Source organism: Aspergillus pseudoviridinutans (assembly GCF_018340605.1).
Source record: "Aspergillus pseudoviridinutans IFM 55266 DNA, scaffold_3, whole genome shotgun sequence".
NCBI classification, from domain to species: Eukaryota; Fungi; Ascomycota; class Eurotiomycetes; order Eurotiales; family Aspergillaceae; genus Aspergillus; species Aspergillus pseudoviridinutans.
This window is the reverse complement of record NW_025091283.1, coordinates 2,445,018-2,466,508: the sequence shown is the minus strand read 5'-3', so window position 1 is coordinate 2,466,508 and position 21,491 is coordinate 2,445,018. Positions and strand designations below refer to the sequence as shown.

The 21,491-nt window shown below is 50.0% G+C and overlaps 6 protein-coding genes across 6 annotated transcripts; 3 read left to right on the top strand and 3 right to left on the bottom strand.

Annotated features, from left to right (window-relative positions):
* Nucleotides 1-202: 202 nt before the first annotated feature.
* Asppvi_004583 (ATP-binding cassette glutathione S-conjugate transporter YCF1) lies at nt 203-5,338 on the bottom strand (the record flags this gene model as incomplete). The annotated part of the gene is made up of 9 exons (XM_043300533.1): nt 203-457; nt 525-616; nt 702-770; nt 841-995; nt 1,050-1,834; nt 1,887-1,932; nt 1,985-2,088; nt 2,140-4,962; nt 5,042-5,338. 9 exons carry the CDS (start codon nt 5,336-5,338, stop codon nt 203-205), a joined length of 4,626 nt encoding a protein of 1,541 aa, XP_043156468.1.
* A 1,459-nt stretch (nt 5,339-6,797) lies between these two features.
* Nucleotides 6,798-8,789, top strand: Asppvi_004582 (putative C2H2 finger and ankyrin domain protein; the record flags this gene model as incomplete). Its single annotated transcript, XM_043300532.1, has 2 exons — nt 6,798-6,849; nt 6,907-8,789. The coding sequence occupies 2 exons, from the start codon at nt 6,798-6,800 to the stop codon at nt 8,787-8,789; spliced, it is 1,935 nt and encodes a 644-aa protein (XP_043156467.1).
* Nucleotides 8,790-9,092: 303 nt separating this feature from the next.
* Nucleotides 9,093-11,355, top strand: Asppvi_004581 (FHA domain-containing serine/threonine-protein kinase; the record flags this gene model as incomplete). The annotated part of the gene is made up of 6 exons (XM_043300531.1): nt 9,093-9,232; nt 9,283-9,568; nt 9,618-9,914; nt 9,965-10,011; nt 10,061-10,354; nt 10,404-11,355. The coding sequence occupies 6 exons, from the start codon at nt 9,093-9,095 to the stop codon at nt 11,353-11,355; spliced, it is 2,016 nt and encodes a 671-aa protein (XP_043156466.1).
* Nucleotides 11,356-15,341: 3,986 nt separating this feature from the next.
* On the top strand, nt 15,342-16,205 carry Asppvi_004580 (uncharacterized protein; the record flags this gene model as incomplete). The annotated part of the gene is made up of 1 exon (XM_043300530.1): nt 15,342-16,205. One exon carries the CDS (start codon nt 15,342-15,344, stop codon nt 16,203-16,205), a length of 864 nt encoding a protein of 287 aa, XP_043156465.1.
* A 555-nt stretch (nt 16,206-16,760) lies between these two features.
* Nucleotides 16,761-18,213, bottom strand: Asppvi_004579 (AP-2 complex subunit mu; the record flags this gene model as incomplete). The annotated part of the gene is made up of 2 exons (XM_043300529.1): nt 16,761-16,767; nt 16,838-18,213. 2 exons carry the CDS (start codon nt 18,211-18,213, stop codon nt 16,761-16,763), a joined length of 1,383 nt encoding a protein of 460 aa, XP_043156464.1.
* Nucleotides 18,214-18,826: 613 nt separating this feature from the next.
* Nucleotides 18,827-21,214, bottom strand: Asppvi_004578 (ERF4 family protein; the record flags this gene model as incomplete). Its single annotated transcript, XM_043300528.1, has 2 exons — nt 18,827-20,205; nt 21,136-21,214. The coding sequence occupies 2 exons, from the start codon at nt 21,212-21,214 to the stop codon at nt 18,827-18,829; spliced, it is 1,458 nt and encodes a 485-aa protein (XP_043156463.1).
* Nucleotides 21,215-21,491: the final 277 nt, after the last annotated feature.

Sequence of the window (21,491 nt, the reverse complement as noted above, 5' to 3'; positions counted from 1 at the left end):
TCGCCATGCACTGCAGAGTACCGGTATGTACTCTCGCTGAAACATGGCGCTTCCCACAAACCAGGAAGGAGCATAAGGGAAACAGATTTTTCGCCTTCCTTACAGTAGTCCAGACAAAAAAGGGATCGGCCCGAGCTGGAAGAATCGATCCGGTTCCCCCAGCGAGTCACAATATCAGCATCCTCTTTAGGTAAGAATTAGATTACTGCACAAGTGCTGCTCCATCGCTGTCAAGCAAACCGGCTTCCCTGACCAGCTCATAGAATTTGCCGCCATGCTTGATCAGGTTTGCGGGCGTGTCAAACTCCGCGACCCGCCCCTTGTCCAAGACCACGATTCGATCAGAGTCAATAATTGTATTAATGCGGTGCGCAATCGTGATGATTGTGCGTTCCTGGAAGACGCTGCTGCGCAGGGTGCGTTGAAGCAGCGCGTCCGTCTCCACGTCGACTGCCGCCTGTTACAAGCCATCAGTAAACTTCTATCACGTACAGAAAGAAACGGTGTAGTCAACGGCCACTTACTGTTGCCTCGTCAAGCACAAGGATATTGCTCGGTGTCAGCAACGCCCGCGCCACCGATACCAGCTGACGCTGGCCCTGGCTAAGATTAGATCCTGTCACGATCACGTTAGAACTCGGACTTCTGATTTAAGCAAGGACGCAAAGGGGGTGCATGGCGGTGGCAAAAGAGAACTTTACCTCCTTCCTGAATCTGTGCGTCCAGCTGACCGTCCATTTGAGCGACATGCTCCTTGAGTCTGGCATGTTCTACACAAGTACGGGGTCAGTCAGTCAATCAATCAATGCTTGGGCATGCAGCGAGTCGGGCCCAACATACCTAGAACACTCCACAGCTCCGTGTCATCATGCACATGCCGCGGGTCCAAATTGTCACGCAGAGTGCCCTCAAACATGGCAGGATCCTGGGGAATAATGGCAAGACGTCCCCGCAAGTCAGATAGGCCAATAGTAGAAATATCTAGGCCATCAATACTATAAAAGACGTCAGAAATTGCAAAGACAACTAGATCGGGAAGTTGTTCTTACCTGATGCTGCCACCAGCGGCTTCGATGATCCGGAAGAGCGCCAGAGTCAACGAACTCTTTCCTGCACCTGTACGGCCAACAACGCCTATTTTTTCGTGAGGTTTGATGTCTAGGTTGATATCTTTGAGCACGAGATCAAGTCCAGGACGGTACCGCGTGCTGTAGTCCTTGAAGGCCACAGCCCCTTGAGCGGGCCATCCGATAGCAGGGCGGTTTTTGAAGATAACATCAGGGGCCTCGCTGGGCAGGTTCGCGTATTCAAGAACCCGCTCGACAGACACAATGTTGGTTTCGACTTCGACAGTCTGTCGAACAATCCAGTTCAAGGATTGAGTGATTTGGAGAGCATAAGACATGGCCAAACCGACCATGCCTGGAGACAGACCACTGCCAGTGGCGACCGAGATGATGGCCAGCACCGCGGAACTCAGAATAATAACCGAGCCGATAAATTCCAAACGAACAGCCAACCATCTGTTGGCACTGAGGGATGGAAAGTAAGCCCGAAGATTCGCATCCATGCGCCATTCGTTTTCTAGAGCAAACCGGTTCTCCTGTCGATAGCCGCGGATCGTGGAGATGCCGCCGAGCGACTCCTGGAAGTGAGCATAGATCGGGCTCCTAGTGACGCTGTCCAACCGCTTCAATTCACGCGAGGTTCGCAGGTAGTACTTTTGGTACTGCAGGTAAATGTAGCCCAGAGGGAAAGCCACCAGAATGAAGGCAGGAGTCGATGCAGCGATCACAATCATCGTGAAAAGCGCCTTCGCCGAGTTACTGAACAACTAGCTCGACGTCAGCGGTGACCAATTGTTAGAGGACCGGTTTTTCACATACCATGTTGAAAGTACGAGCAAGGACCTCATCAATCCGATACACATCACTAACCAACGTCGTAAGCCATCAGATCAACAGCGTATAGAACTGCAGCCTACCTTGAGAATCGATTCAGGATCCGGCCAGACGGAGTAGTCTCGAAAAAGCTCATTGGAGAGCGGAAAATAGAGAATGCCATGCGTTCATGCAGTTTGCGAGAAGCCTGTTGTCGTATTAGCGTAGTTCTTCACTTGTGATACGATTCAGGCCATACCTCAATCGAGCAAAAAATCCAGAGAATCAAATTTTGAAGGATAACCAGGATGGAAGACCCAAGACCGAAAGCCAGGTAAACACCAATGAACTTGGCGACGTTCGGGTGAGACTGCACTTCGCTGGCGTCGGTCCACTCCTTTAGCCAGAAATTACTGGCAACCTGCGCCGTCTGCCCTCCCAGAAGCGTGAGCAAGTAGAAGCAGACAGCGATAACATTGCTATTCTTGGCATATTCTCCGTAAACACTCCACTTGACTTTACCCTGCTGCGAGATTTCCTGCGTCTGCCTACTCTTGAGGACGTTCTCTTCGTCACCCAGCTTATGCCGAACGCCGTGCCAGCTCGCCGTACTGGCACGCCGTAGCGTGACGGTGCTCGATCTCCGCCGAGTAGTGTCAGCGCCGGCTCTGATGGGGAGAAGTGCTCCTATTTGCTGCTCAGCTTCCGTATCTGATGGCTCTGATTCTGCATTCTCAAGGACAGTGGTGGATTCCGAGCCTTCAGGACTAGCTAGATCATGGCCGTCACTGCTGGATCCTTCGTCCTCCGAATCGTTCATGGTTGAGCGTACGAGATTGGACACCTCGCCCTTCATAGCCATCAACTGTTCGTAGGTTCCCTTCTCAATCAAGGTCTTATTTCTTAAGAGAGCAATAAAGTCGGCCTCTTTTAACACAGGAATGGCGTTGGTGGCCAGAATCCTGGTCTTGCCGCTGAGAAGACCATTCCGACCAAGTACCTTGTTGATGAGGTGACGACCGACGTGCTGATCGACCGCTGAAAGCACATCATCAAGCAGGTAGATATCTGCACGAGCATATACCGCTCGGGCAAGTGTCAAACGAGCCTTTTGACCACCCGAGAGGGAGATGCCCCTCTCACCGACCTCAGTTTGATCGCCATCGGGCAGGTTGTTAAAGTCATCAACCAGAGCGCAAGCCTCGACTGTGAGGTCATAGAACTGAGGATCCCACCGATGTCCGAAAACAATATTCTCACGGACGCTGGCATTCATCACCCATGGTTGTTGCGCGACATAAGCGATACGGCCTCGAACAACAACTTCACCTTCGGTCTTCCAGAGATCACCCAGCAACGACAGAAGGAAGGAGGATTTACCAGCACCGACTCTACCAACAATGCAACTGAGCTCCCCTTTGCGAGCGCTAAAGTCGATGTTCTCAATAACGTGGTCGCCTTGGTATCTGTTCCAGGTGAACGCCGCGTCCCGAATACGGACAGACTCATCACCAGCATGGGTCACTGGGTCCTCGAATTTGACCGCATCAGTTTGTAGTTCTTCCGCAGTAAAGTAGTCTGTCAGACGCTTCACAGCCACGGACGCTTCAATGATGGACGTGATAACCATAGGCAGGATTGAAAGCGGAAACGTGAGCAGATTGAACAGAGTCAAGGCCGGGAACACCACGCTTGTGGTCAAAGGCTGATCACTTATCAAGACGTAAACGCTGAATGTAGAGCACGAGACTAGGAACGGGGTGGACTGCCAGGTGAAGTTTGCAATCGATTGAGTTGCTCCAATCTTGCGAAGAGTGTTCAGCTCCAAGTCGTTTCTGATGTGGCTGAGTTTGTTCATGAATGCTGTATTMCAGGCATAAAGCTTGATGCTCTTGATGTTGTTCAGGATCTCAGTCATCAGTCGTGATCTGGAGTCCTTGTTCTTCATCTGTACGATCTGAAGCTTTTTCATCATTCGGGCAATCGTCCCGTTCAACGGGATCATGAGCACCATCACACCAATACCTGCAAACATGCTTACACCGACTAGCTGATAAAGGGACAGCATACAAAGAGTGATTTGGAAAGGAGCGGACCAGAGTTGCATGCCGAATTGAGTCAGATCTGACAAGCGTTGCTGGTCGACAGCCATATGGTTGACAATGTCACCTGTGGTCTTGGATGCACGCCCTTCGCTCGAGAGTCGTAGAGACTTGGTGTAGATCATGGCAGTCAAGGCTGACTTGACGCGCATACCGGTATCAAACGCCCTTTGGAAGTACTGGTGCAGACAAATGGTCTGAGTTACCGAGACCAAAAACATCGCCAGCGCGATGGCCACACCACCGATCACGGGCTGAGGTTCATCAGTCTTATATGAATTTATGAAGTTGATTAGGAGGCGCAAGAGTTGTGGCTGAACAAAAGCAAGTACGTCGCTTCCGCACTTGATGATTGCGCCGCGCAGGTATGGGCCACCGAACGATTTCATCAACGCCAGCCACAGAGACGGCTTCGACTTCTTCAGCTCTTCCGCCCATTTTTCCTCCAAAGTGTCCCCTGTGACGCGCGTAGTGTCGCGCCTCCGCAGATTCCACAGATCATCCTGAGTAAGATAGTTCTTGTAGCCGAATTTCATCAATGGTGTCATCCAGCTGAAGGTGAGAACTGCAAAAATATCGGCGTACTCGTAGGGACATTCATCCTCATCACCCAAGGCATCGTACGCACTTTGTTTTTTGGGAACCAGGTATTCGAGTCCGAATTCCAACAGCGCCAGACCGAGGCTGACGTTGATGCAAACAAAGTATGGGAGTCGATCCTCGTAAGCCTTTTGTGAGACCAGCGACCGTAATTTGATGCCGTAAGCGATGGTAAAGAAGAGCCAGTAGAACAGGACAACGCCGTTGGGCTGTCTGCTGCGCCAATGCTCGTAATATTGAACCGCAAATATTACACCAAGAGACGCGAACACCAGAATGGAACTCCAGAAGCGAAAATCAACCAAGAAGAGACGAGGAGCGGACTCGGCTTGGATTGCGGCTTGAAGGGCAGTCATGAAGATCAGGGCGCCCAGCACAACCTATTAGCGAGTAATGCCTCTGTTAGATAACGATCTGGCTCGGACGGTCGTAACATCCATTCTAAGAAGAAGATCTTACCAATTTCGCATAAAAGTGCCAATTTTTCGACACGGGCTGAGGTGCACGCTTCTTCAACAAGAACCAAATGGCACCTGCTCCCATGAGCAAGCCCCATGCTGCCACCAGAGCTACTCCAAAATCCAGGAAACATGGTGTAAGATCGAATCTGTATTTGCTTATTGGACCCCACCCCTCGACATCACCACAAAAAGGCTGAAGTTTTTTTGAGGAACTGAACGGAGAGTCCAGAGTCGATGATGAAAGTGGTGAGGAATGGGAATTCCCTAGGATCACCTGGGGGTTGCCATCAAGCATCTTGGTATCCGGACAAACGACCCCAACTCCAAAGATCCCTGAACCGTCTGGCAACAGGAAAGGAGAGGGAAATTAACTGAGATCAAGAACTCAGAATGCCAGTGATTTCAAAATACGAGACTGGCGGATTTTGTCTGACGGCGCAAGGAGAATAATTCGAAGCGATAAGAAACTAGTTGCAGCTTGATTACTAAAGGTCCAAGCTTCTTCGCTGCTGCTGGCGTCTCGGAAATAAGGTAGTATCAGTTCGAGGACACCTAAGTTCGAGTTGGAACTACCTATACTGAATGATTGAGGCAAGGATACTCAATGGGCACCTCAGGATTGAAAATATGTACAGCTCTATTCCTCTCAACATCGTCGAGATTTCCAACAAACGTTAAGTATAATACTCTTTGTTGCGATTTAAAAAATGACATAACCTTTCGTGCTTAATTCCGAAGAATGAGGCCGGTACCGTGAGTCAGTTCCGGAAAAGCCTTGGGTCGCTTGGCATGACATTGCCTCACCATTTTCCATGACCCCCATCAGTAATCAGAGAGTCAATTTCTGAGGATGAATTATTGGAGCTTAAGACATACGCTGGTATTCTCCGTCTGAAAGGCGAGCATATTCAAGGTAGCTAAATCAATTTAACCTGATTTAAGCTCGCAGCTATAAAGAATGAACCCTGCTCTATAATCTACGTAAAATCTGTTATCTTGAGCAATCCCGATGATGTAATGCCTTGCAAGGTGAGGCTTCCTTGGGATCCACCGATCTTCAATTGTTGTCTGACAATCTCTGTACTACATGTTGACACAACAGAGTGATGATCAGATTGCAGTTTGACTTTTATTTTCCCTGAGATTGGAAGTATGCAGCACGCGATAGTTGACGCAAGAAATCAGATAATGCCATATAACATCTGCTATTGAACATGATGTACGAAAGCAACCGATTCCACATATATATCAAGCGGGGCCCTAAGGGAGAAACAGTCGAATGATTCAGTATCCAGGGTTCATCAGCGTCCCAATCACAACTAGGACTATGATGCCTGTATGGCACTCCCATGCACTACTCATAGATTTTCCATAAATGATCCTGCGTAAAGGTGGCCTGGCTGTTGTGCGATCATAGCAATTACTCTGCCGGTCATGAATTGCCATATCGGGACCCCGCTTGAGGTACATGTAACGACTCCTGCGCTACCCAGCCACTATGACTAAGTCTCCTTCGTGAGTCAGTAAGAAAACAAAATATGACTGACCAGAAAATTCTAGAACACTTTCATAAAAAAATGATGACTGGAAACTTATTTTTAAAAACATGATTCTGGTGCCTGGATTCTCATAATACAGTAGTAGCCCCTCAGGAAGGCGGTATACTTATCACTTTTGGAGGGCCGCACATTTCGCCGCAGTGCTTTGCGTCTCCGCGATCGAACATACTCCGGGATAAACTACCTGACAACACAATGGTCGCAGATACTTCTTTGGTGGAAGAGTTATTGAAAAGACCCCTATATGGTATGCGCTTTCTTCTCATGTTCTAGATTACGTATGCGCATAGCTCACCCTCATTAGTGTATGATCTTCCTCAGGAACTTCTTTCGACTTTAACCATCAAGGGCGATGACCAGTCCATAGCCGTCGAAGATACTGTCGAACCCTCTAGAGAAACGCTCGATCTGTCGACGCTAGACCCAGTGATCGCTACTTCCACATCCTGCGCCCTTTGCAAAGTCTCCTTTTTGAATGTACAAGAACAACGAGAGCACGTTCGCTCGGATCACCACAGATTCAACGTCAAAGCGCAAGCTAGAGGCAATCCCACTTTAGACGAGGCGCAATTTGCTAAAGCTGTTGGAGATTTGGATGAGTCAATATCTGGCTCCGAGTCGTCAGAGGAGGAAGACGACGAAGAAGACGTGCAGCTCTCGGCCTTGCTGAAAAGGCAGGCCAGGATAGCCCAGGCAGCTGAAGAGGCGGAGGAGTCACCAAGCAAAAAGCCGGCTGGCAAGAGCCCTCTTTACTGGTTTTCGAGCTCGCTGTTGCCATCCAACACATCACTAGGTGCCTATAGAGCTTTGTTCTCGGATGACGAACAAGATGAGCCTAAACACCTCGTTGACTCATTGCGAAAGAAGCAACTATCGCCGCTACCGACACAAAGACAGAATGCGCAGCAGCAAGCGAATGGAACCACGCACGGTCCGCATATCTTCATGTGCATGATAGGGGGTGGCCATTTCGCTGCCATGTTGGTCTCTCTGGCCCCCGAAATTCATCGTAAACAAGGTGGCATTGAGCGGCAGGCCCGCGTCATCGCCCACAAGTCATTCCATCGCTATACAACGAGACGGAAGCAGGGTGGTTCTCAATCTGCTAGTGACGCCGCTCGAGGAGCAGCACATTCCGCTGGCTCTAGCCTTCGAAGGTATAACGAGGCTGCCTTGGAGAAGGAGATCAGAGAGCTCTTGCGAGATTGGAAGGAGATGATCGATAATGCACAACTGTTGTTCATCCGCGCGACTGGCAATACGAACCGAAAGATCCTATTTGGGCAATACGAGGGTCAATCTCTAAAACAGAATGATCCCAGAATAAGAGGGTTCCCATTCAGCACTCGTAGAGCCACGCAAGTCGAGCTTATGAGATGCTTCAAAGAACTTACTCGCGTGAAAGTAAGCCAGGTCGATGAAGCGTCCCTTGCAGCAGCAGAGGCAAAACAGAGGGCAGAAACGGTGAAGCCTCCAACACCACGGCCGCAGCAGCAAAAGCCAAAAGTGTCGAAGGAGGAGGAGGAGAATATACTGCATACATCTCAGATCCAAGCCCTGCTTCGACGGTCCAAGGTACCAGCTTTGATGTCGTATCTCTCCAAAAACTCTATACCCTCATCTTTCGTGTTCCGTCCATCAGATTCTTCGCAAAATTTCCGCTGTCCTACTCCCTTGCATTTTGCAGCAAATCTGAACTCCCCATCGGTAGTTTCGGCCCTTCTCACAAAGGCCGGGGCTGATCCAACGATTGTCAACGGCGAAGGAAGAACTGCTTTCGAGCTTGCCGGCGATCGAGCTACCCGTGATGCATTCCGCGTTGCACGCCACGAACTGGGAGAGTCAAAATGGAACTGGGACGCTGCCAAGGTTCCAACGGCGGTATCCAAGGAGGAAGTTGATAGTCGCGCAGAAAGGGAGCGGAAAGCTGCAGAAGAGGAAGAGTTAAAGAGGCGCAAGGCCGAATTAGAGCGATTAAAGAAGGAAGAAGCTGCTAGAGCAGCCTCACTGCAAGAATCGAGAAAAGCGGGAGGCCGAGCATTAGGAGCGATGGAAAAGACAGCATCTGAAAAGAGAGAAGAAGAAATGAGGGGAATGACACCAGAGATGAGGATGAGACTGGAGAGAGAGCGCCGCGCTAGAGCAGCCGAGGAACGCATTCGAAGGATGCAGGGAAGTAATCGGTGAGACGTGTCAGTGTCAACACTTGATGATTGAGAATTTGCGAACATTGATGTCCTGTACGAAATAGAATTGAATGAAATGAAGCAGAAATGGATGATGACTTTTTCGACGCGCAGACTTGACCAGCGACTTTAGTACTATTCCATATAGCACCTGACTTTCACTGAGAGGTAATATGTGCTGCTGAAGTCTCCTGAACCTCTTGACAGCGACAACCGCCATCATTATCTTGCATGATTACAGTCTTTCTCCCCGCACTCATAATCCGTCCATATTTCCTTAACGCTCTCATCTCCATTTTTTATAATGTCTGAGCGCCAGCCATCCTGTCCAGGCTGTTATGTCGGTACACTTCTCGAAGTGGACCCACGAACTGGGAAGACAAGCAACCCATTAACTGTATCCAGCAATAACGAGATATACGTCGGTCGAGACTGGAAACGATGGTACTGATACTCTCTTTCTAAGAATCCTTCAATGCTAATTGGCACCATAGCCAATACGTTGTAAACGATCCATTCATCTCGAACCGTCACCTCCGAATCTACACCATCATCTTCGACCAAGAGAATCCCGACGAAGTCGCACCGTTAGTATACGCTCAAGATATCTCGCTGAACGGCACGTCGTGGAACAACTATCCCATGGGAAAGGGAAATGGTAGCTTTCTCTTGAGCGACGGCGATATTCTGAAACTGTCCCCGAGTGTCCACCTTTTGTACCGACGTGACCGTCACAGAGCAGAGGATCACTTTGACGTGCTGCAGAGAGTTGAGATGAGGGTAGGGGTTATTTTCTGCTACGGTTTGAACCGATGCTGATCGCGTGTAGGTTTTCGAGGATCAGTATACGATTACACAGCGAAAGTTAGGTTCCGGGGCGTATGGGCAGGTGCATATGGCGTTCAACAGAGAGACTGGTCAGCAGCTTGCATGCAAGGTCGTTGATCTCCGGACTTTGAAAGACAGGGCTCTTGAAGAGTTTGACGGTCAGAGATCCAGGTTCTTTGAGATGGATCCGGATCGAGTAGTTGCAGTGCGCGCACACAATGGATACATCGCAAGAAAAATCCAGGAGGAACTCGAAATATATGACCGGGAAGCCAGAATCCTGGCAAGGCTCTGCCACGTAGGTTTTGCCCGAATTCTTATCAGAAGGTCGCTAACGTACAATCAAAGCCGAATATTATTAGAGTGGAAAAGGTGTTCCGATCAAGCAATACAATGTGAGACGAGCCTTTGATGAGACCCAAAGCTCGCACTAACTGAAGAAAGATATCTTTTTCAGGACCTCGTGACTGCTGGAGACTTGTTTTCATTCATCCAATACAAAGGTGGAAAGCTTGGTGACATTGAAGCCGCCGTGATTGTGCGACAGGTTCTCATGGCTCTGGATTACCTCCATGAACAGAATATTGTTCACAGGGACCTGAAGCCAGACAATATTCTCATGTCGTCCCTGGCGGATGGGAGCAGAGTGGTGCTCACTGACTTTGGATGTGCGAGGCTAGTACAGCCTCGGATTGAGAGAATGTCCACAAAAATCGGCACGTATGACTATAGTGCTCCGTAAGTGCAACTAGGCTTCCATATTTTGATATACTGACTCTTGTCGTAGCGAAGTACTTCGATCCAGCCGACATGGCTATACAAAAGCCGTAGATCTATGGTCCCTAGGTTGTGTTGCAACGGTGCTCCTGACGGGGGAACCTCCTTTCAGCTCTCCATTGCCTGAGCAGAAAACTAGTCAGGGCAATCGACAGGGTGCCCTCGACGGACTCGAGGCGAATTTGACCTGCAACATGATTGGCAAGCGGGCGAAAGACTTTGTTCTTCGTCTCCTGGTCTTCGATGAGACAAAGCGCATGGATGTGAAGCAAGCATTGGGTCATTGTTGGTTCACCAATCCTGCTCATAAAGAGGCATTTGAAGCGCTCTACAAGCGATCCGTTAGGGACTGGAAGCCTCGAGTACCGAAAGAGCCACTGATGGTCGAGCTCCGCGATCTGATCCGAGTCCGCAAGACGAACGGAGATGTCGTTCAGATCCAACGTTCCCAAGAGGATTTGCCAAGCGAGTTTTCTGGATCAGCTCTTCCAACGGCAAGTGTCGCTCAAGAGACGATATTGATGGAATCACCATTGCCTGGACAACACAGAGATCTCTCTCCGACACTCTCCGACCCTGACCTGCCGCGACACGGCCAACTAAACGACAATCCACATCAACTCCATGATTTGGAAAACGACAACGCCGAGATTGACTCGGAAGCAAGTAATCTAGGTTCTTCCGAGCAAAGTCTGGAGACTTCCGAGCAATCTGAAGTACTCAGAGATGAAAGCGAACAGTTCAGCCAGTATGAGTGGGCGATTCCATCTATAATGCCGGATCTTTCGAAGGCCAATACTGCACTCTTGAAGAATATCAATGATGGCACAACGGGAAAGAAGCGTGCTCAGAACACCTGGGAAGAACTCGAGAATGAGGTCTACGAGGAGGTCAGAAATAGTATCACCGGGAAGCGGCAGCACTTGATATACGGCACGAACATGGTCAAAAACTGGATTTGATCTAATTCGGTGAGCGCTAGGACGTTGAAGATCTATCGGTACGGAGGTGAGAGAAGCCAAAAGGATAACAAAGATGTTAAATCTCAGTGAAGTTTCCTGTACGAGATTGCTAGATTGTTCTCATATCACAGAAATATTAAGACAAACTGCCTTATATATGGCATTCCGATTGCTGAGCTACCGGTATTGGATTTTAATACCTTCTAATACAACCAGAATTGTGAACTTCATATCACCAACCTATTACTTCCCATGGAAGACTTCTATTATGACACTGTACATTCCTCAATCACCATTCAGTTTCCTAGATTCCTTACTATCCGTACTAAGTCTCTTTTGCAGACGAGGAATGAAATATTCACTTCAATACTTCCCTTCTAGCGAATACAATCATAGTGTCGTCGGGTCAAAAGGGCGTCTCCCGCCATCCACCGCTTCGTTGAGCGCATCCAAACCAATCAATGGCAGCGTTTTGTACTGGTGTTCGACACTTCTAGAGATCAAAATCCTTCACCGTATTCGGCCTCGAGAAGGGAACGTTTTCATGTTGACGGACAGACTATGCATCAAGTACGGGCGCCTTGGACATGTCTCTGAAGCATCAGCCATGCGTGTCACATCGCAACATACATCTATCGCGGTACCAAAAGTTTTATGTGCATTTACTCGTTCTGGGTGGACGTACATTTTAATGGAAAGGATTAAGGGAGACATAATCGGCAATGGCTGGGCAAAACGAAGTGAGGATTCCAAGGCGAAACTTCTTTCGCAATTAGCAGAAATGATCCGCGGGATGCGAGATCTTCAGCCTCCGAAGGCATAGGGGTTGCTTCTATTGATAGTGGATTGCTTTTTGACTGCCATCTCCTTGGCCCTTCCTCGCTTCGGTCCCTTTGATACCATCGAGGACTTGCATCGGCACTTGCGCATGGGCATGGAATTCGATTCAAGGCTCGACCCGCTACTCAGGAACTTTTCAAATAACAAAGCAAGTCTTGGCTTTTGGTATTTGCTCATGGAGTACACTCACTACTCCAGCAGCCTTGGCCATCAGGGACATAGTTAAGAGTTTTACAGCTGATTTGAGCCAAGCTAGTAGGTATACAAAGGAATATCAAATGGTCGCCTGACCACAACGCTCGTTTAACTTGCACCTTCAGCTCTACTGGTCGCTCACTCGAAAGTATCCTAATGGACGAGACTGAGACATTTTGGACCGAAGTTCTAATTCTGACAGTAAGGATGTTCGTGGAGTGGGACCGATCTTACGTCTGGTCACTGGTCAGGAGGAGTCATCCTTGTTACCACTGTGGAAATGGGACAAATGATTTAAGTAAGACTCGGATGGATCAACCACGTATAAGCATGGTATTGGTTATGAGCTATACTCGACAAATAGCCCCGTGTGATGCGCATTGATCAAAATCCGCAATGCAGCTCTCAAAGGTAGCGAATGTTGCCATGACAGTCGTGCCGCCTCACCCATATGTCAATATTCAAGTCCCAATTGGGCTGCGGGGCGTTCACTGCATGTCTTGTATCATCGTGCTTGCGGAATGTTGATCATAGCTGTTGGTGAGTGGATCTAGATTCCTTGCATGTATCGGGCCTGTTGAAGGCTGGGACTCGTTTGTCCGGGCGACGGAAGGATACGACCGACTCTTCTGAGCTGTCACCCTAGACTCTGCCCTGGGTTCTGTCTCTGTTGCCTGGCGATGTAAGCCCTTGATGTGTAACGCAGACGAATATTGCTCATTGAAAAGGGCACCAACTAATGTTTCACGCCCTGTGCTCCTTTCGTAGACTTGGCCCTCGAGGATCATGCAGCTCTTTGTCTAGCATCGCCATCTTCGAAGTGCATGTCGTTGCTGTCTGTATTACGGGCTGTGTCACCAGCCGGTATGAGAGAAATTTATGCTTGTGGCTTTAAGCTAAGCGTGAAGTATGCTCCCAGAACCATAAGAATAAGGCACCGTGAGCTGCAAGATGATGAATTATGGCTGCAAAGGATGAGGCAGCGCCACGAGCACATCTTCCATCAAGTAAGATCAAGCAAGGCCATTGATACCCATACAGGGTTGACTAACAAAGACAGGGTGTCCCTGGTTTCAACCAGGTAAAACCTGGCTGTCTATGTCTGGTGAACCACAAGGCTGAAGGGACAAAGGAGAGTCTCCGCCACCCAGCGAGGAACTTTGATAGTTGATCAGAAGGTTATCAGTCTCAAGCTCCTAAAGTGAGTTTCTCCACGAGCAAGAATGTGATGTCTCGCAGAAGCAAGGGACATGGGTGGGACACCCCGGATGGTGGAGTTGAAGGCTTGATACTATCGTGGTCCCTATCGATATCACCGATAAGATGGGATGATAGGAGGGCTTTCGGAATCAGTACCCTTGCAGGTCGGCAGGGACTGAAGACAGTTTCCGGTACTACTCCGTACGGCAAGTAGTGAAGTTTTAGGCTCTCCACCGTAATTAGCTCAATTGTTTCATATTAACTAACTTGAAGTGGAATCGTGACCGTGATCTCCAGGCATCGCGCTCGAAGTGCTTGTAGCCTGAGGTGTCAAATGTTGTTCTGATTGGTCAACGCGAAAACGCGAACTGAACGCGTCTCGACGCGTCTCGTGTCGTGTCTGTAATATTACCTGATCAGGAAACCGCGCGGTTCATGGATGAATTGTATATGTGCACCAGAATAGGGAGAAGAAAGAGGACCGATGTGGATGATGGATGAGTTGAGACTTGAGAGAAATGAGCAAGTCTACAGGACTTAGGATGGCCTTTATTACTGCTGCTGGAGAGGATGGGATGAATCGCAGGATGCTATGCTAGAGGGAAAGAATGGAGGGACAATGTTCCTTGAGACTCTGAATTAGGGCATTTAGAGACACAGTTCTTCGCCCTGGTAACTTCTGTTCAAGGTGATTTCATTGATTTCGAGAACTCTCTGGAAAGTGTTTTCATAACTGTCTTGGTCCGTAATCTAATCTTATGGCACGCTAATAGAATGTCAACGAACATGCACATGCACCTGCACATGCAATGCTCACCCGATCCTTCCGAGCAGCTCAGACCAGAAAGCAATGACTTCATGGCGTGTCACCGGATGACCGTTTCAATTGAAGATGTGGCTTGTTGCTGGGGACTATGATGCAAGGTCGAACTTTCATCCTTTCCCCCTCGTGTCTCAGTTGGAGTCAATGAAAATCATAGTGGATGTAGACAGGGACTACAGATCAGACAGAGGGGGATAAGTAGTCCATGAATCTGGTCAAGGCAGCATCAATTCAAGCGGAACGAGGGAAATAAGATGGGGCCTTCATCCCGTCAGGAGACAGACATCAAGGAGCGGAAAGCGAACAAAGAGAAAAGGGACAGAGAGGTCTTGGGGTCTTTGTCCTTTCAGAGTGCCCCAGCTTTCAACAACTGCAAAGAAAGTGCTTGAGGATTCTGCAGACACTTCTTTATTCATGATTCTAAAATTGTTCTTTGGGTATCCGCAGCGTATCTGATATCTAATTTCCCTCCATATTTGATGCTTATTTAGCTTATCGCCGCTTGCGGAACTCCACTCTGTGACAGCGACTGTGCCAGTGTCCCTCCTGTCCCTCCCACTATCCACCCGGGTTCCCTTTTTCCCCCCCAAAAATTTAATTATCGCTACATTATTATTGTTTCCACCTCAACTCCCGCAACTCTTTTCATCCTTCATCATTATTTCAACCACCACGTCAATCGCATATCTCGCAAACTATTCCATTCGACAGCGCTCATTTCGAAATCTATCATCCACTCATTTTGATTTTCCTATCGCGTTCTACTGCCGACTGGACCTCCCCCGGCGCAAAACACTTCGCGCTGGCGCATTCCTCCGGCGCGCAAACACAAAGCCATTCCTTTCATTCAACACCACCACTATCAGATCAGTCTATACAATCCTTCATTCCGTGTCGCTTGATACATTTGATATCCAACCTCGCAACCATGTTGCTCCCTTCTGCGCTTCCCTGCGACATGCGACGCTCCTCGACCCGGTCGCGCTTCACACCCAATCGCCTCTTCTCGACGCCTCCTCCGTCCGACAACGACTTCTTTCCATCGAGCAACGGGCTACTAGGAACCTGTCGCGCCCTTCAATCTCTTCTAAGTGGCTCTCCCGCACCGTCTTCGCGACGAGCCAAACCAGAACGTCTCCAGAGTCCGTTCCACCTCGCATCTTCCGCAACCTCCACATCCTCCACACGGCCGCGAAAGCCAAAGACACAAACACGCTCTCGACATTCCTCTCCTAAACCGTCACCAAAATCCTCTCGCGGCGCAAACAAGCGCACGCGCGCCAGCTACGAAGCCGACAGCGACGCGGACTCGGAAACCCACACTCCACGCGCTCGATTTTCCACCCCAAAGCGTCGACGCTACGTCCCCTACGATCTCCCCCTGGGTCTATCGCAGTCAGACTTTTATTCTTTGAATTCACCACCAACCACACAGTCGCCGTCCTCTCCTGTGCAGCGACGACAACAACAGCTTTGCGACGAGGTGCGCGCACCGCTGCCGCCCTCGCCGTCTCCCTCCTCGCAGTCGCAGTTTGATCCTGACGCAGCGCTACCGTCCATTGAAGAAACGGGGCCGGATTCTTGGACCTCAGAAGATGACCGGCAACTTGTGGAGGTTGTCCTGGAAAAATTTAAGCTCTCCAAGCGCGACTGGGACGAGTGCGCGCGCCAACTCGGCAAGGACCAGGATAGTATTGGGCGCAGATGGGAGGCGCTCATTGGAGAGGGGGATGTGGGATTGCGACGCGGACGACGGATGGTCCGCGGTCGAATCGATGAGAGTTGGCTGTAACTGCACTCTCTTACTTGCCTTCGACTTTTGCCACGACTGAACTTGATACCTGATTCATGGATATACCTTTCTTCTATCCCAAGTGCTATGTAATTTTACGACATCCGTTCGACTCTACTTTCGACCATACCTATGTTTGCGGCATGGTTTGTATTATTTATATCTTCCGGTTCTTCGGTGTTTGGTTATCTGCAATCGCCGTCGCGAATTGTTTGCCGGCTTTTAACTGTGATCTATCCTATCTGTATATTTGTGCCGTTGTATAATACTATCGAACATTCTATCTCATCATCTGATGTCATTCCGTCTGCAACCAGAACTTGTGATCTTTCTTTGTTCATTATGCGGTGCGTTCTTTGTCCAACCTCATGGTATAATGTATTGTTCTCGGAATACTCCGTAAATGACTGGGGTTTATACAGAAAGTCTATTATCATATTTGTAGGACTTGAACTAGATAGTACAGGAAATGCTGCTGTTAATGATAAAATGACCCGAACGCCAAACACCCAGCTCAATGATCGTAGCGAAGATGACGGGAATGCAGATGATGCACTAGAATCTGCAAGTTTGTTAGTCACAATTTCAGAGTAGCGTATAAACAGGGGAGCCCGGGGAGGGGAGGGATGTACCTGATTTCATAACTGCCCGCACGAGTCATATACCGCACCCACTTGACACTACTGTAGTTGCTCTTCTCAAACACCTTGAGATACCGCACCAGCAACCCACTACTGGTGAACATCAACAGACTAAACGAGAGACTCAGCGGTGGCCGGCTCCACGCCTTCTGGTTCGTCATGCTGGTCAGCGTCGCCTCCGCCGTAAGCACGTACTCGCTGCCGCCGGAGAACCGCGCAATCTTCCAGACGATATTGTTATGCTCGGGCTCGTATTTAGCGCGGCCCTGGCTCGTCCGCTCGGTGGTCTTGGCCGTGTTCAGGGGCGTCGGGATGCGCACGACCACGTTCGTCGCGAACAGCTTCGAGCTGTAGTTCGCCTTGATGGCGACGCTGTACTCGACCTTGGTGGTGCCGACCTCGCGCACGATCGGGTGCACCTTGAAGGGGAGGTTGACGTTCTCCGTGGCGCGGTACCGCATCAGCTCGAACTCGCCGTCCGGCGGCACAAACGAGATGATCCGGTCCGCGTCGAAGCGGCCCAGTTTCACGCACTGGTGGAACTGGCAGTCTTCCAGGGTGACGGAGCCGGCGGCCGCGCGCGTCGCTTTGCCGCCGGAGTGGCCACGCGAGGACGAGGACGGGCCTGCGCCGCCGCTGCTGTCGCCGTCGAGGAGGAGGCGGTCGTTCAGCCCGAACTTGCACTCCGGGGTGCCGGAGAGGTAGGCGCGCATGACGATCTGGCCGGTGACGTCGGCGCGGAGCACGGTGCCTGTCGCGGACATGAGCAGGTTCACGTCCTCAATTACGTCCACGAAGGCTTCGTTCTTGCGGTACTTGACGTCTGCGCGGCGCCAGGAGAGCGCGCCGGTCGCTTGCATTGTGATCCGGCTCGAGTCGGTCGGGTTGTTGACGATGGCGGACTTGACGCCCTCCGTTGTGATGTACATCTTGAGCGTGTCCGGGTCGGTGTTTTGGGGATAGCCAAAGTCGAGGATTTCTGGAAAACGGTTATCCTCCACTCTGTCCATCTGTTTGAGGAAATACTCACCATCCAACAACTCATAAATCAAAACAAAGTTATTCTTGACGGCCTCCTCATCAAATTTCCCAAAGTAGCTCTTCCCCAGCAACACCAACCGGTATAAAAACTCAAACACCAATGCCGCATTGGCATTGCTCTTGGTCACCGCCACCAGGTAGATATTCTCGTGCTTGACATGGCTGAACGTTGTCGATCCCAGCGTCAGAATGGGCGAGCGCACTTGGGGGTTGGAAATGACTTGGATGCGGAAGATGTCGGCCAGGCGCGGACGGCAGTCATTGCGAAAGGCGCGGAAGATGAGGTTCTCGCCTTTTTGGTTGAAGACGAGAATGCCGGAGAGCATTTTGAATATGGGGTCACTGGAAGGGGGGAAGGAGGGCGTCGGAATGGGTGCCCTGGCAGAAGGGAGGGATTAAATTGGGGATCCTGCCGGAGAAGCTCTCAGGATAAATTGGGGCCGAAGGTGGGGAAGTCGGTCAGTTTAGTCCAGAACATTTCTACTAAGCAAATACTATCAATCAAGTCGATCATTCACAAAATCACTGCCAAGTCTCACAATGTTATTAGTAAATATTTACATGAAGTGTGATGCTCAGTTGATGGTTGCTGCATAATTCTAGCAGCTTATGTCGCAATACCCTAAGTACATAAAAGTCACAGGCAGAGCAGATAGCCTGGACACAATGACGGACATGCATATGAACAGATCGGCATGGCCTCTGCAACAGATTTCAATCTCTAGAGAAACAAGTGTGAAATTGCGGATGTGGATATCATGAAGATGACAAGATCCAACAAGTAAAAAGCCCAGTATTCGCCTTAAAACCCGCTAGATATCACGCACAACGGCCGTTCAGGGGGTATACAAGAATTAAAAGGGGTATAAAGGTATTAAAGTAAGAGGAAAGAGAAAGAAGGCAAAGTCCCAGATGACAGTACGCCTGACTCGTTGCAGCTTAGAATCCAAGCCCAACGCCACTGTTTGGTCTCGTCCCCGGCAGTGACACGCCCTCGCTGGGGATGATGCCAACCTTGGGATCGGGGATCTGGATGTCCAAAGACATGTATGCCGTCCGTCGCAGGCTCCATATATGTACCCCATCCTTCGCGCCGACCTCACGATTCCACTTGTCAAGCCAATCCTCCACCCGTCGCAGATGGCTCTTGATACCAGGGGCACCGATATCTTCCCACAACCAACCTGTGACCAGACCCAGCGCGCCATCAACCAAATTGCGGAAACTGAACGGGTCAAACGCCTTGATCAGTTCCTCGTTCACCGTCGCAATCACCCGCCGAAACTCCTGTTCTGGAAGTAACGGGTCCAGAATCTCGGGATAGAGGTTCGAGAACGTCGGCGCCAGATCCCCCTTCACCATCCAATCGCGTCGTATTCGAATAATTCGAGTTGTGAGGTACTCTTGCGACCCGATGGGAACATGTGGATTGACATGAGGGTAGCAAGGATGCGCAGGGCCCCAGGCCAACTCCTCCGCGACTTCAGCCTCTCCGCCTGTCGGTGGAGCACCTGTGTTTGATGGAATGGAGGCGATTTGCGACTGTGAACGCAGGGAAATCTGTGACGGTATATGGCGCGGACGATCCCCATGCAACGGCCCCAGCGAACCCTGTCGATCAGCGAGTGTATCCTGGGCTAGATGGGCCCGTTCGGGCGACCTAAGGTCTTTTTCCTCTTGAGAACCATTATTGCTGTGTCCCGCCTGTTCGGACATCTCCTGCAGAGCGGAATGGCGATCGAATGTGCCACTGCGCCTCTGCCCTCGAGGCACTGCGATGCTGGAGCGTCCACTCTCGGCCTCGCCTTGACTGCGCTCTACTACTAAGCTAGTTGGAGTTTGTGACAACCGACTGCGGCGTCGTTCAGGGATGGTCAGAAGCGGATACGCGTCTCGGTGCGCTTCCAGAGGCAGGTGCTCGTCGGAGATCTGCAGCGGATGCGGAACGGTGACTGGAGTAATTCGGGGTACGTAATTGACTGGGTTAGCGAGTCGGACAGCGGGGGGTCGGAGTATGGTAGTGGTGAGCAATGAATGGGTCCGTTTTTGGAGTTGTTTTTGCCGGAGGCAGGGCTTTTTCAGGCTGTTTCGAGTGGGATATTCGGTAGACTGTGATGAGTGTGATGAGGCACGACGATCGCGCTCGAGAGAACGGTGCGTGTGATGGCGGTGGAGGCGAGTAGTGGAGTTCTCTTCAGCCTCGGGCGATGATAGTATGTGCGAGTGTTCCCAGGCCGTTGAAGACGCCGTTTTGGGAACAAGGACTGAGCCACTGGACGACAGGGATAGAGGGGCGGACGAAATGGTCGTCGCAATGGCTTAGGGGGAGGCCTGGATATTACCACTACAATCGCTAGTAGGAGCAGTAGTAATAATAGGGATGATGATGGTGGAGGAGAAGAGAAAAAGGGCAGGCGGTGGTGTGCAGCAGGCGAGGCTGTGATTGGCGGAAAAGACTCAGAAAGGGGCGAGGCAGGGGACATGGAAGGCCCGAGCAGAGCACAATGACATCGACGCGGTTGGTCCCTCGACGTCGATGCCTGATGATGGTTGAATTGGTGCTCAGGATAATGGTGCTCAAAGTGCGAGAGTGTGTGAAAAGAGATGGATTGGTATGATCTGTTTCGACTTGATTCGAATGGCTCTATGTACCCGTAATTCTCAATGGTTTGTAATTCAAACAGGTCTCTGTCCCAATAGAAGTGGTGGTTCTCCCAGCAAGGCTGCACAGTTAGGGGGAGAAAAGGGAAGGGAAAAGAAATATAAAGAAGAGAACAAGCGAAGACGTGACAATTGATATAGGTCGAAAATTTAAGAGCAGAGGTGGATAGTCAATAATGACCAAGACGATCCAATAGCCCAAGTAAGGCCCTAAGTGTCACCAGTTTTTTCTTTTCCCCCATCTCCAAGAAAACTTAGTCTCTCCTGTATAAAAAAGCTTCAAGGGTATGACGCTATGTATGTACTTTGTACTTCAGGTAATCGACGCTTACGGCCCCGTATTATTGGTTATGAATCCTTTGGATGAATATAGGGACGTGGGTGGCTGTCTCATTACCTGCGTTGTGTCATGCGGTTCTCACCTGTCAAACGTCTCACATTGGAATAGGAGCCACTTGTCACAGTCCTGCAGTTTTTCATACAGCAGTCATGTTTGCCTCTATCTAGTCTACCCCACGGAGTAGAACCTGAGGAGGGAAAACACAGCTACAGTACGGAGTAGACTGATTTAACTGTTTATTTATCACCATCACGGACTGTCCCCTGCCCTAAGCCCCTGGATTTGCTGCTATATTTGTCTGCCGGATCGCTCGGCCAGATCGACATTCCTTGCCTAGCTATCTAATACGTACCTAAGGACTAGTACAGGTCGATTGAAAAAACGGCCCAGCGGATCGAAACTTTTGATAGTGAGGCGTCCGGATCGTCCAGGATGCACTAGGTCATCCAAAGAACGGGGTCTTTCTTGCGTAACTTATCTCCCAGTTTGATTCGTGGAAGTGATCTAACGAGACGCTTTCTAAGGAACATAGGTAGTAAGGACCACTGTCTTGAAACTAAATATTATCTATTTATCACAGACATCAAGCTTGTTCCCGTAAAA